The following is a 15585-nucleotide window of genomic DNA, read 5'->3' as shown; positions in this document are numbered from 1 at the left end:
CAAGGTCATGAAACAAACAAACAGGCATATTTGAATATATTTGACATATTTGAAAGCTTTTGAATAAATGTAAAACTGTCACTTGTCTCATTTCCTTTTTTATGTGTTTTTAAATGTAAGACACGTTGTTATTTACAGTATATGTCTGTAATTTATAGTTGTTTTATTAGTATAAACAAGAAGAAAACTTGATGTTGTAACATTTACAGTAAGAAACTGTTGATGTTACTGTAATGGGAAATTGCTGATGACTCAATAAACACACAAAGAGAACATTGTCAGGTTATGAAATAATGTAATCAAATAATACAATCAGAAGTATAATGCATCATAGTTCTGGAGACAAAGATACCACCTAGCTATCTTTTCTTTGTCTGAAAGGTTAACCAGTCCCTTAAATACTACTCGTACAGAATTTAAGACATCTGTTTACTAACCTTACAGGTCAGCAACCCTCAGATAGAAACATAAGTCAAAAGTTCAGCTAACCTAGGAACAGACTTTCTTCACGACCATATATGACAGTACATAAGCACCAAGTAGCATCACAAAATAACATTACTACTATATTAAATTAAGGACAAACCACACTATCCTCTAAAGCTGATCAGTTTTACACATAAACATCTACATAACTACAGTTTATCTTATCACTGGCTCAGGTAAATGTATAACAGAATAAACTTAACTGTTAGACACACAACTGCCTCATCTTACACAGCAAAGAACTAAGTTTAGAATAGACACAGCACACACAAACTAACACTAAACTGAACTTAAACACTGTCTGAAACATGTATGATATATTGAAGAAATACATCAAATGATAACCTGTTATTCAGTTTTCTTTTACATTTCTTTTACACACCAGCAACACTTCCTGCAGGTCGAACACACAGTAAACTTCATATCCTGCAGCAGAGCACCGGCATCATTTACGGCAATGAACCGTTAAATTACAGTAGTGACACTAAAAAAACGGTAAATTGCGGCAACTACAGCTGCCAGTAGTTTACTGTAGTTTACTGTAGTTTACTGTGTGTAATAGAGTACTTTTACTTTCACTGCAGTAAAGGATCTGAGTACTTCCGCTGCTATGTAGTATTATTATATAATCATCATTATATTCCATCATCTGTTCATCTGCAGCTGTTCAGATGTTCAGCGGTTCATGTTTTTAGTTTGAGGCCGAAGTTCTCCGACAGAAGCCGAGCAGCTCCGATGAGATGCAGGAGGAGAAGCAGATTGGCTCCCTGCTCCTCCTCCTCCTCCTCCTCCTCCTCCTGCTCTCAGCATCCATCCCCGGTCAGAGGCGGAGGATGAGCCCGCTGCCCGCCGCTCTGTGACGGAGGAGCTTCAGCAGATCACACCGGAGACACCGGAGCGGAACGTCCTCGCGGTGAGTCTGATCGATCTGTTATCGGAAGTGTTATCGATCGGTGTCTCCGCAGCTTCATCCATACAGAAACTGATCAGAGCTGTCAGTCACCCGGCCCGGCGATGACGTCATCCGCGGCCAGACAGGACACACTCTGATGCGCGCGGATCGATAGATCAGCTGATCGATGGATCGATAGTGTCAGCAGGTGTATGAGCAGGCCTGAACACGCACACACGCGCACACACACACGCTATAAACATTACATCAGGCAGTCCTCATGCGCGTTTGTGTGCGTGTGTGTGTATGTGTGTGTGTGTATGTGTGTGCGTGCGTGTGAGTGTGTGTGTGTGTGCGCGCGTGTGTGTGTGTTTTCATGTGAAATATAATTTTCCACGTGACGTGTGTAAATGTGAATCACGTGTGTAAATGTGAATCATGAGCTGCTCTTTCATGTGATTATTCTGCTTTTATTTACCGAACAGCTGGTTCCCATCATCCCCTTTGACACTCACTGAATGATCAATAACTAATGCTGATCAATAATACTTCTATTATCACAGTGTGACGTGTTACAGCCAACCAGCTTCAGTTCTAACGCGCTCCTACATCGTCCATGCTGACCCTCGCTGCCCCCAGCAGGTCAATAAAAACACATCACCTGAAATCAATAACAATGATTATTGTATTTTGGAGGTCAGACTCGTCAATGCGAGGCAGCTTCAGGACTGTGAGTCCTGGAGAAGACAGCAGACAGGTTCCTCTGGACGCTGGTGGAGGAACCGGCCAGCAGATGGTTGATGCACCTTCACTCAGGTCTATGTGGACAACATGGAGGACGTGGCGATGATGAGGAGGAGGAGGAGGCGGGTTGCACAGTAGTCGGTCTGAAAGACAGAGTGCAGAATTACTGCGGTATGTAAAGAGCAGCACTAAGAGTCTGATTGGCTGGAGGAACGTGGGTAGAGAGCTCATTGGTCAGTTATGATGACAGCAGAGTTGAGACTGAGGGATCTTGACAGCGTGGGAAAGAGGAAGTGACGGAGAAACAGAACAGAAGGAAACAGCGATGTTCAGCCATGATATCTGCAGGCAGAGTGTGTTAATAGAGAACTTATGATCGAGCTTCATATGATGATATCTGTTAGCGCCTTACTAGCTTCAAGCTAATGTGGGAACGTTCTTCAGATGTGACTGCATTTAAGTTTTATGCTCAGGTTAAGTTTAGGTTTAGATTAAGAGTCAGGTTGAGTTTAGGTTTAGATTAAGAGTCAGGTTTAGTTTAGGTTCAGGTTTAGTTTAGGTTTAGATTAAGAGTCAGGTTTAGTTTAGGTTCAGTTTAGTTTAGGTTTAGATTAAGAGTCAGGTTTAGTTTAGGTTCAGGTTAAGTTTAGGTTTAGATTAAGAGTCAGGTTAAGTTTAGGTTTAGATTAAGAGTCAGGTTTAGTTTAGGTTTAGATTAAGAGTCAGGTTAAGTTTAGGTTTAGATTAAGAGTCAGGTTGAGTTTAGGTTTAGATTAAGAGTCAGGTTAAGTTTAGGTTTAGATTAAGAGTCAGGTTTAGTTTAGGTTCAGGTTAAGTTTAGGTTTAGATTAAGAGTCAGGTTAAGTTTAGGTTTAGATTAAGAGTCAGGTTTAGTTTAGGTTTAGATTAAGAGTCAGGTTAAGTTTAGGTTTAGATTAAGAGTCAGGTTGAGTTTAGGTTTAGATTAAGAGTCAGGTTAAGTTTAGGTTTAGATTAAGAGTCAGGTTTACTTTAGGTTCAGGTTAAGTTTAGGTTTAGATTAAGAGTCAGGTTTAGTTTAGGTTCAGGTTAAGTTTAGGTTTAGATTAAGAGTCAGGTTTAGTTTAGGTTTAGATTAAGAGTCAGGTTTAGTTTAGGTTTAGATTAAGAGTCAGGTTAAGTTTAGGTTTAGATTAAGAGTCAGGTTTAGTTTAGGTTTAGATTAAGTTTTGAGTCAGGTTTAGTTTATGTTTAGTTTATGTTTAGATGAAGAGTCAGGTTAAGTTTATGTTCAGGTTAAGTTTATGTTCAGGTTAAGTTTATGTTCAGGTTAAGTTTAGGTTTAGATTAAGAGTCAGGTTAAGTTTATGTTCAGGTTAAGTTTAGGTTCAGGTTAAGTTTATGTTCAGGTTAAGTTTAGGTTTAGATTAAGAGTCAGGTTAAGTTTAGGTTCAGGTTAAGTTTAGGTTTAGGCAGAGTTGGCTGACACATAAGTGAACTAAGCGCCTGCTTAGAGCCCCCAAGGGGTCAAAATATGGGAACCCCCCTTAACTGCAGCCACAGTACTAGGAAACCCCCTTTAGGGGCCCCGTCTCTTTGGCGTCTCTGTGAATCACAGAGCTGCAGTACAAGTTTGTTTGCATCGACTAACGATATGCAAAATAAAGGGATTATCCATCTGGGAGTGAACAAAGAAAGAGACAGAAAGAGGAGGAAGAGAAAAGAAAGCAGGACAGTGGTAACTGGAGCAGATAATGACGAATGAAATGATGATTGATGATAGCAAATAGTAAAGTTAGTTAGCAAAGATGTCATGTAACATGTAGCCTAGCTAACGTTAATGTTTTAGGACTCGGCAACTGATTAAAGTTACGGAAATCAAATGGAATAAATTAAATATATATAAAATAAATATAATATAAATACAATCTAAATATAGTTAAACTATATATACATATATGTAGTTCTCGGCTCCAGGCAAAGTAAAAGCCTGAATATAGACCAGACTGGCACACATACGGGTCCTTCACAGTCATGGTCCCGCCTGTTTTTGGGGGGTAGAAAACCTCAGATCCTGTTAATGCAGTTTGACGTGTGTTTATATGTATTCATTTTGTAATTAACAAACTTTTATTTTATAGACGTGTCTATTAATTATTTTACTACCTTGCCTGAACCTGAGTGTTCATGATACAGGTGACAGGTGTCCAGAAAGTATCATGTTGGTTTAAGGAGGGACGCCTGTTGTCTAGATGTTGTTTATGTTTATTAATATAACTTTGGTAGATCTACACACTGGATGTCGAGTCCTCACAAAGACAACAGGATCAGTTTGACTGTAAACTGATGCTGCACATAGAGCCTCAGAAAGCAGAGTCCATGTAGTCTACTGTCTGCTCGCAATCCCACAATGCACTGCATCACATTCTCTCGGTGTGAATACGGTCTGTGACTCTGTCAGTGATGATTACAGAGTGTCTGTAGACAGAGGAGAGAGAGCGAGTGAACGAGGGAGGCGTTTCATTCAGACACAGCCGTGTGTGTGTGTGTGTGTGTGTTCCTCTGCAATCTGAGCATGCTCACGGCATGGAGCGAGCTGGTTTCCATGGCTACCGCTCGTTATGCTGAGCTGTAAACGATGTGGAAGAAAGAAAGTGAAGAAACGCCGAGACTGTTTCAGTGTTTCACTGTAAGAATCTGAACCACAGATCAGTCATCAATAAATAACTAATCAGTCATCAATAAATACCTAATCAACCATCAATAAATACCTAATCAGTAATAAAGAGTACATACAGATGTAACAGTGTATACAGACAGTACTTTAAAGAGTACATACAGTACTTTAAAGAGTACATACAGATGTAACAGTGTATACAGACAGTACTTTAAAGAGTACATACAGATGTAACAGTGTATACAGTCTGTGGTCACATGTTTCAATTCGGGACTTTGACTTTAACGGAGTTTTTCGTACATTGTTGTACTTTTTACTGAAGTAAAGGATTCGGGTACTTCTTCCATCACTGCTCCAGGTACACACAGAGTACACAGAGTACACAGAGTACACAGGCAGGTGTAAACTCTATAAATGTAAATCGTGCTTCCTGTTGGCCATCACAGCGCAGCTGCTGGACAAACACCGTCACACATCATGTGACCACAGTAATCTGATTACATCCAGAAAACTATCATTTACTGCATATTTGTAGTAATGTTACATAATGCCCCGTCTCCTAGCAACAGTAATGATGTTCTTCAGCGGGCAGCAGAGCATGATGTAAAAGGCCGGCTGTGTTACCATGGCGATGCCCTCCAAGACTGCTGCACACACACTCACACACTCACACACTCACACACACTCACACACTCACACACTCACACACACACTCACACACACTCACACACACACACACACACTCACACACACACTCACACACTCACACTCACACTCACACACACTCACACACTCACACACACTCACACACTCACACACTCACACACACTCACACACTCACACACTCACACACACTCACACACTCACACACTCACACACACACTCACACACTCACACACACACTCACACACTCACACACACACTCACACACACACTCACACACACACACTCACACTCACACACTCACACACTCACACACACACTCTCACACACACACTCACTCACACACACACTCACACACACTCACACACACACACACTCACACACACACTCACACACACTCACACTCACACACACACTCACACACACACACACACTCACACACACACTCACACACACACTCACACACACACTCACACACACTCACACACACACACACTCACACACACACTCACACACACTCACACTCACACACACACTCACACACACACACACACTCACACACACACTCACACACACACACACACTCACACACACACTCACACACACACACACACACGTACAGTATTTTCTGTTTTATAGAAGGTTGAGTCCTCATGGTTCTCATGTTCAGCTGAACTATAGTTGTTTCTGTGATCTGCAGGAAGTCGTTACATACGACTCTTCACTGGCAGCAGTTTAAATAAATCACATTATTTTACTTTGCTTGTAATTTTACCACAATAAGAGACATAAAACATCACAAAGCTGCTGTAAAACCAAACATTTTTGGCCTCAATAATCACAAAAAGACTCCTGGAGGAAGTGAGAAATAACTAACATTCTGCTCTCAGTCTGACACAAGAAGAAGCTCAGTGAATCTGCTGATTTGTGAGGAAAAGTCTGAGGTTTTCTCATTCACTTCAATACAACCAGTTAGATCACAGCAGCATCTAGTAGACGTCAGAGGAACTGCAGCTGAAGATTTCACAACAAAAGCAATTTCTCCCTTTTGTTTTTTTTAACATTATTTATTCTGTTTAAAACATGAAAAACACAATAATCAGAAAGACAACAACAACAACAACAACAACAACAACAACAACAACAACAAAAGTCTCAACCATTGAAAAATCCTCCATGAGGCTCATTTTCAGTACATCCATCTTTTAAAGTCCTGGATTCTCCTTTTGTTGCAAATGTCAGTTTTTCCATCAATAACGAGCCTGAAAGTTCGCGGATGCTTTAGTGTCTTTTTCCAGCTGTTTAAAAGATAACATGAAGATGACAAAAATATTCTTCTTCTTCTTCTTCTTCTTCTCACCTCTTATGTTACACACAGCAGGAAACACATGAAGTAAACATGATTTGGGGAACAGAGGAAGATCATCACTAACAATGTGGGAAACATGTTATATCACTTTCTTCTAAAACTCTTTGATAACAGGACGTCCCCATGAACGGTGGTGTCGTGTCCCTTCATCTCCGTTACATTTAATGCACTGATCTGTGATGAGGGTGATGTCAGGTTCATATGAGGACACAGGAACTCCTACAGAGCTGATACTGTATGTAGCTGTAGATAAAAACATGACGTCTGTCTGTCTCTGCAGGTCAAACATGCCGTTGGTGAAGCGGATCATTGAACCCAGATATCTGTGTCGTGGCGCTCTGCCCGATGGGGTCGCCAGTGAGCTGGAGTGCGTCACTAACAGTACTCTGGCTGCTGTCATCAAACAGCTGGGAGGACTCAGTGAGTGTTGGCAGTTATCGCTGTAACTCTGCTTCTATGCCTGCAGGAGAAGCTCTCCTTACACAAGCCCTGATGTTGCTGTCTGTTGTTTGTTGGTGACGTGCAGGTCGCCATGCAGAGGACATCTTTGGCGAGTTGTTCACAGAGGCCAACAGTTTCTATCTGAGGATGAGCAGCCTGCAGGAGCGAGTGGACCTGCTGGCAGTGAAGGTCACCCAGCTGGACTCCACCGTGGAGGAAGGTAGTTAATAAACACTGCAGCTGAATAATTACTGCTGTCAGATCATTCATGTAACAGGGACGCACACTTCACATTTAGCCTCTGAAAGGGCCACGCTGGTGCCTCTGGGGGTTTCATCCATCCATCATCTTCAGGTTCAGCTCTGTCTTCACAATGACACTTGAAAACACGTCTGCACAATCTCATCAGTAATTACGATTTTGCGATTAATTAACACAGACTCAAGAAATCTCTGCAATATTTGCAAGAGCTGCAATTTTTCTAAATTACAGCAACTTTTCCACATGAAACGTCCAAATCAACAGGCACTTGTGGTTTGGACCAATCGTGGCGTTTGGTGTGGCGGTAACTGACGTCATTCAGGTGGAAGATGGACAAATCTCACCTGCCAACAAACATGATACCATAGACGAGCAAAACAATTCCCAAATGTTCCCAAATGAGTTTGCAATGCAGCTCATGTAGGGTGATATGCAGGACGCTTTTTATCCAAGGAAGACATTACATATGACTTTTCATTGGTAGTGGTTAAAATAAATCACATTATTTGCCTTTGCTTGCAATTTTTCCCAATTCCTGCAATTTTACCACAAAAAGAGACATAAAAGCTGCTGAAAAATCAAACATTTTTGGGTGCAGTAATCACAAAAAAACTGCAAAGTCCTTGCCGGACCGTCTCATGCTCCATCTTACCTCATTTCATGAACAACGTCCAAAGATATTGGAATTCTTTTTTTGGAGCAACAAAACAACATTAAGGAACAAAACCGACCTGCATCCTGCAGAGAACCATGACCTCAGGCTTGCTGATCCTAACTTTAACCTGAGCTCCAAACCGCCCCAGTTCCCACTGGAGGTCGAGCTGAAGCCAGCCAATGTTCAACATTCATTCAGAAATGGTCATAAGGAACAATCCCAGTGAAGTCCAATTGATGCCCACCAAAGATGTGTTGATGTCCTGTTGAGAATACAAACACTCACTCAAGCTGTAAAAGCACTGAATGTCTCCTGATAAGATACAGTTATAGACCTTCTCCTAGTCTACAAATACATTCAGACTCACTGCACAAACTCCGCTGACCGCTGCAGTATGGTTGCAAGAGTAAACAGCCTCTTGAATCTGAGGGTCAACAATCAGTCTTCTCCCCAGCACCATGGTACAAGCTTTCCCAGAGAGGTAGATGTGGTATAGATGTGATACCCCTTGAATTCAAACTAATTCTCTGCCTGTCCACAAGGAGAGTTCTCGATCTCCACGAGACATTAAAAAGGCATCAGCCAAAGCAACAATATCCAGGGCCTTTAGCATCTCAGGGTGAATCCCGTCCACTTCTGGTGACTTTCTGCTGCAGGGCTTTTTCACTAACCTCAGTGACCTCCGTCAGATTACTGGGTAAAACCTCCCCAAGTCCAACTCCCTTGTATTCCTTCTATTGTACAATATTGACTGTCGGGCTCAGCAGTTCTCCATTTCTAAGAAAAGTCTGAGCGAAGCCCCAACTCCCCTCCCTGAGTTGTATGCAAGTGGCAACAACCATGCCTTGAGGCTGAAGCACCTTAGAGTGCTTCAACTGACTCCCATTCAAAAAGCCTCTAATAAATGTGCTGCTGGTCATTTTGGAAATTATTGCTCCATTAATAAGATTTGAAGACTTATAGCAGCTTTGATGTCTGCTGTGTGGACATTGATTGACGGCTGTGATTGACAGTTGGCTCACCAGCTCCAGGACTCACACTGAGTCAGACTATTGTCGCAATATTTCATTAAGTTCAATGTTACTTGATTACGATAGTACAGTTTAGCTAAAGTAGCTAACTTTAGCCCAAGAGTTCAGCACTTGGTATTTCCAGTAAGCTAGCATTAGCTTCAGTCCGAGGTAGCGGGACACGTTTCCATATCATGAAAGGCAACAGTCCAAACTCCTTATTTGGAAGCTCCTGGCTCTAAATGGAAAAGATGGTGCTGACCAGAAGCTGCAGTTCTGGGCTTCAAACCAGCTCCAGTGAAACCAACAGGTGACGTCAAACCTCGCTACGTCCATCTTTATATACAGTCTGATGGTTTGTCAGAACCCCTTTGAGAAAATTAGAAATTCTCTGGCTGCAGGCTGCCTGTGTGATGGTTCAGAACCACCTGAATAAACCTAAAAGGACTCTTTACTCACCTAGAAAGCCTCCATCACTGCTTGTGTACAACTGCAAGTCCTAAGGGTTCCACCGCAACAAGCTGCTTCAGCAATGAAGGCTTTGAACATGGCCCACTCTGATTCCATGCCCCCCCAGATCTGTCATATCTGTCCAGCATCTTCTTCCAGGGAGGGTACCTTTTTCCTGTCTCAAAATCAGCTTCTGTTGCCAGGACACCTCTACCTTTGTCTGTTGCCTGTCAGGCAGTGAATCAGAGCCTTATAGTCTCACTCAGCACCGGCCCTGTGTTGTTTTTCTGTGTTTAGGCTCGGACTTCATGTGCTTGCCTTGGAGCTCTGCTGGTTTTCTGGGGATTGGGTGGAACCTTCCTTTCTTTACTGATTAATAAGGGTCCTTGAATACCTTGTACTCTCTCCTTTTAATACAGGAGGTCACCAAACTGCACTCTTCATTCATCTTCATCGCCACTGCACCAAGAGATTCTGGACATGAATTTTTGTCCATGAGCCACAAATCGTGCACATTTAATTTTTTCTGCCAAATGTTATGCAAACTTGTAGAAACTAAAGACTATTTAAAGTAACTTATCTGATAACAGCGAGCTGGACCCGTACTGTACATAACTGTACTGTTTGTGGTTTAGTGTCTCTGCAGGACATAAACATGCGAAAGGCTTTCAGGAGCAGCACCATCCAGGACCAGCAGGTGGTGTCACGGAGCTCCATCCTCAACCCAGTGCTGGAGATGTACCAACGCTGCGACAAACCCCCTCCCCTCAACATTCTGACGCCTTACAGGTGGGTTATCCCCCTCCCCTCAACATCCCGATGCCTTACAGGTGGGTTATCCCCCTCCCCTCAACATCGCTACGCCTTACAGGTGGGTTATCCCCCTCCCCTCAACATTCTGACGCCTTACGGGTGGGTTATCCCCCTCCCCTCAACATTCTGACGCCTTACGGGTGGGTTATCCCCCTCCCCTCAACATTCTGACGCCTTACGGGTGGGTTATCCCCCTCCCCTCAACATTCTGACGCCTTACAGGTGGGTTATCCCCCTCCCCTCAACATTCTGACGCCTTACGGGTGGGTTATCCCCCTCCCCTCAACATCCTGACGCCTTACGGGTCGGTTATCCCCCTCCCCTCGACATCCCGACACCTTACGGGTGGGTTATCCCCCTCCCCTCAACATTCTGACACCTTACGGGTGGGTTATCCCCCTCCCCTCGACATCCCGACACCTTACGGGTGGGTTATCCCCCTCCCCTCGACATCCCGACACCTTACGGGTGGGTTATCCCCCTCCCCTCGACATCCCGACACCTTACGGGTGGGTTATCCCCCTCCCCTCAACATCCTGACGCCTTATGGGTGGGTTATCCCCCTCCCCTCAACATTCTGACGCCTTACGGGTGGGTTATCCCCCTCCCCTCAACATTCTGACGCCTTACGGGTGGGTTATCCCCCTCCCCTCAACATTCTGACGCCTTACGGGTGGGTTATCCCCCTCCCCTCAACATCCTGACGCCTTACGGGTCGGTTATCCCCCTCCCCTCGACATCCCGACACCTTACGGGTGGGTTATCCCCCTCCCCTCAACATTCTGACACCTTACGGGTGGGTTATCCCCCTCCCCTCGACATCCCGACACCTTACGGGTGGGTTATCCCCCTCCCCTCGACATCCCGACACCTTACGGGTGGGTTATCCCCCTCCCCTCAACATCCCCACGCCTTGTAGGTCAATTTAAACCACTACGAGTAGTAACGCATTGCCTTATTGGCTGCAACTCCAAATCCAACTCTGAAACCATGAAAAGTCTAAAAGCAACATTTTAACAGTAATAGAAAATAAATGAATGAAACCTTTAAATTTGTCTGTTTGTGTGTGTGTGTGTGTGTGTGTGTGTGTGTGTGTGTGTGTGTGTGTGCAGGGACGATAAGAAGGATGGTCTGAAGTTCTACACCGACCCGTCTTACTTCTTCAGCTTGTGGAGGGAAAAGATGCTGCAGGCCACCGAGAACAAACGCAAAGAGAAGAGACGACAGAAGGTTCATCTGTCTGTTTATCTGTCTGTTTATCTGTCTGTTTATCTGTCTGTTTATCTGATCTATAGGTAAATGAAATGTAAAAAAGTGAATAGAAGAGGTTGATTGTTGATATCTGTATGTTTGTATATGCAGGAGCAGAAGCATGTTGAGGAGTCTTCAGGACGGGAGGTGAAGAAGGTCAGTTTCTCTGTGATTATACTGTTCATACATTATCTAACAGATTGGATCTGTGCTGCAGATGAACGTCTGTCTCTTCATTTTTTAGTGAGTGTTACTCACCTGATTATATACGAAGCCCCCAAGCACTGTTTTGTCTCGCAGTGAGCTTTACATTTCTTATGGTTCGTATTTCTGGAGGAAGGCTGTACTGTGTACCAGCTGAAGCTGTGGACCGTTGCTGCATGTTGTCCTCCATCTGTCCCTAAATTATTGCCTGTCTTCTCTACTGTCGCTCTCTGAGAAAAGCATAAAATGTCCAGAAAATCACTCATCACACTATAAAATAAGTGGTGGGCCCTCTCTGAAGCCAGGCCTGGGAGGGGGCCTTGACCACGGGGCCCAGCCTGGTGCAGCTATGCAGCTTCACATAGCAAGATTAATACAACACAGACAGAAGATAAAAACAAAAATAGACAACAATAGATCAAATTACAACAATAAAACAATAAAATTAACACCAGGGATGAAAATAATATAGAAACCAATGATTAAAACTTAAAAACTAAGGCAACAACATTACTCCAAATTGAAAGCCAGATTAAAAAGATTGGTCTTTAATTTCCTTTTAAAAACACACAGAGCTGTCCATGCTAACATCAGAGGCAGTGTGCTCCATAGAAACAGGAGGCAGCCTCTGAGAGGAGCAGGAGGAGGACCTCAGTGATCTGGATTCTCTGGTGGAGGGAGGAGCGGGGTCATTTAAAGCTTTATAAACAAGTGAAAGAACTTTGACAGATACAGATAGCCAGTGTAGTGTGTTACACAGTGTGGTAATGTGATCCATTTTCTTTGTTTTAGTTAAGAGGTACTTGGTACTCTACTAGGTAATCCAGTAAAAAGGGAATTACAATATTCTGAACAGCTGGTAATAAAAGCGTGGATGAGCATTTCATCGTTTCTGGGATGACCTTAAAATGAGAATTAACATTTAAATCTGTTTGTGACTTGTGTTTTAATCTGTTTGATAAGACCAACAAGCATTGAGTGCAGTTATTCTCTTGCTGCCTATCAAAAGAGTTTCAGTTCACCCATTAATGGCAACGAGTGCATGCAGTGCATTGGGATCATTTGGCAATACAGAGATGTACAACTGTGTGTCGTCAGCATAAAGGTAGCGATTGACAGGTGATAGTTAATCATGTTTCCAAGTGGGAGCATATATAATAAAACTACTTTATACTATATTCAGTACCATGAGTTTCTGATACATGAGCGCCCAGGCTGATAAAAAAAAACTGTCTGCCAGTTAAATAAGAGTGAAACCACGTTAAAACATGGTCAGAGAGACCCACACATTCCTCAAGTCTGTCATTTAAAGTTTCATGGTTGATTGTATTGAATGCTGCACTGAGGTCTAAGAGAAGAAGGACGGCCATGTTGTTTAAATCCACAATAATTCTCTGGTCATTCATAACTTTCAGTAGTGCTTTCTCTGTGCTGCAGTTCGCTCAATGACCAGATCGGAGTTTTTCTAAAATGCCGTTGTTGGTTAGAAGAATAACTAGTTGATTATAAACAAGTTTACCAAGGAGAGGTAGATTAGGAATGGCTCTGTAATCATTTAGCTCTGAGTAATCTAGGAGAGGTTTTACTATTGAAGTCTTGAAAGCTGCGGAGAAGATGACTACATTAAGAGAGGATTGATTATACTAGTTCTTCCTTGGGAGCGGCTTTGGAAACAGGATTTAAACATCCTGGCTGGAACGGGGTCTAGAGCACAAGACTTCATCCTGCTAATACTTCACTGATGACATCATATCAAAGGATGACATCATAGATGGAGGCCCACGGACAGGAAGTGTCTGTATTTACAACAATGGTTCTAACAGAAACTATTTTTTTCTTTAAACAATTAAGCAAATTCTTCACGTTTTAGAGTTGAGTCATTATGAAGGCTGAGAGCAGGTGATGGATTGAGAAGACTTTGGGATTGTTTTAGTTTTCTGAAATAATCTTTGAGAAATGGGCTTGTCTTTCTCTCCTGACTGCATTATTATAGATTATAACTTGATCTTTTCATCCATTGTCTCTCAGCTTTTGGACAATTTCTTTTCAGCTGACAAACTGCAGCAGTTTTCATGGTGATTTTCAAATTAATTGCCTTTTTATTTGAGGAGGAGCAACTGTATCTAATGAGAATCTTAATTTATCATTAACATTCAGCAAGGACATCAACTAAGCCAGTTGTGGGTATACCTGATAGCATAAAGTGGTTCATAAGTGTACCTGGTACCAGAACACCTGAGGCCAAAGATCGATGATCAACTTAGTAGTTGTGTCACCTGATCTGCATCTTGGACACTCAGGTGGAGAGAGGAGCAGAGCTGTCAGCTGATCACCGCCTGGTAGTGAGTCGGAGGCTGCCGGACAGACTTGGTAAAACCAATCAAGTAGTAAGGGTGGACTGGGAATGTCTAGCAGAGGCCCAGGTCCATGAAGTCTTTAAGTTTGAGTTGAAGGGCCACACAAGTGGGCCATGTTCAGGACCTCAGTTGTGGAGGCGACTGTTGTGACCAGAAGGTCAGTGGTGCCTGTCGGGGCAGTAAACCGAGAACCTGCTGGTGGACACCAGTAGTGAGAAGGTTGTCAAGCTGAAGAAGGAGGCCTTTGATGTTTGGCTGGCCCAGGGGTCTCCTCAAGCAGCAGTCAGGGGACCTGAGGGCCAGAAGGGCAGCAGCTTTGGTTTCTGATGAAGCAAAAACCCGGGTGTGGGAGGACTTCAGGGACGCCATGGAGACAGACTTTCAGTTGGCCTCAAAAAAGTTCTGGCAAACCGTCAGGCGACTCAGGAAGGGGAAGCAGGGCTTAACCCAGGCTGTTTACAGCAGGGGTGGAGAACTGCTGACCATGATGGAGGACATTGTCGAGCGGTGGAAAGAGCACTTTGAGGAGCTCTTAAACCCTCTATGTAGGAGGCAGAGTTGGATGACTTGGAGGAAGCCTCACTCATATCCCTGGCAGAGATCTCTGAGGTAGTCAAAAAGCTTCTCAGTGGCAAGGCGCCGGGTGTGGATGAGATTCACCCTGAGATGCTCTGGACACTGTTGGGCTGTCATGGCTGGCACGCCACTTCAGTGTTGCATGGAGGTCGGGGACAGTGCCTGTGGACCGGTAGACCGGGGACCAGAGGATGTGCTCCTACTGTCGGGTATCACACTGCTCAGCTCAGCTTTAACATGCTGTCTGTCAAAATCCAATCGCAGCAGGCTTGCTGGCTGACAAACCCTCAGATGCTGACGGGACAATAAGTTCACAGTTTATTAATATCACGGCCTAACTGAGTGTAAACATCTTTACTCGGACAGACTAGCTTCAATAAAACTGGATGGTGGCACAGACAGAAACATGAATGAGAAGAAATAAAACGACAAAAACTCCCAGAATCTGTTCAGATCTTTATGGAGACACGAGAGTCAAATGCTGAACAGAAAATAAGTCAGTCTTTAACTTCTTCTTCTTCTCCTCCCTGTGCAGGTCCGGAAAGCTCGTAACAGACGGCAGGAGTGGAACCTGATGGCCTACGACAAGGAGCTCCGCCCAGACGCTCGAGTCACACCGTCACCTTACCACACCTCCGACGGATCGCTGTCACCTGACAGGTACTCATACACTCACACTAAGACACTGTATTATGAAAATAGAACAAATGACATTAAACATGATAGTAAACAATGTAGAGTTCTTTGAATTACTTAC

The 15585-nt window shown here is 43.5% G+C and overlaps 1 protein-coding gene across 2 annotated transcripts in view; it reads left to right on the top strand.

Moving 5' to 3' along the window:
- Positions 1-1313: 1313 nt before the first annotated feature.
- LOC121888792 (wiskott-Aldrich syndrome protein family member 3-like) overlaps positions 1314-15585 on the top strand; it is an 18736-nt gene continuing 4464 nt past the window's right edge. The window contains exons 1-7 of one of the 2 annotated variants that reach the window (XM_042400302.1): positions 1314-1399; positions 7091-7230; positions 7337-7471; positions 10263-10416; positions 11553-11670; positions 11803-11847; positions 15364-15488. In XM_042400302.1, coding sequence (XP_042256236.1) covers positions 7098-7230; positions 7337-7471; positions 10263-10416; positions 11553-11670; positions 11803-11847; positions 15364-15488 — 710 coding nt within the window. In that variant the 5' untranslated portion in view covers positions 1314-1399; positions 7091-7097. Of the gene's footprint in view, positions 1400-6601; positions 7231-7336; positions 7472-10262; positions 10417-11552; positions 11671-11802; positions 11848-15363; positions 15489-15585 lie in introns of those variants that run through there. The other variant, XM_042400293.1, reaches the window with a different exon arrangement.

This window comes from Thunnus maccoyii, chromosome 2 (assembly GCF_910596095.1).
Source record: "Thunnus maccoyii chromosome 2, fThuMac1.1, whole genome shotgun sequence".
Lineage (NCBI taxonomy): Eukaryota > Metazoa > Chordata > Actinopteri > Scombriformes > Scombridae > Thunnus > Thunnus maccoyii.
Note: the sequence above shows the minus strand (reverse complement) of the source record. Positions and strands in the feature narration are given on the sequence as shown.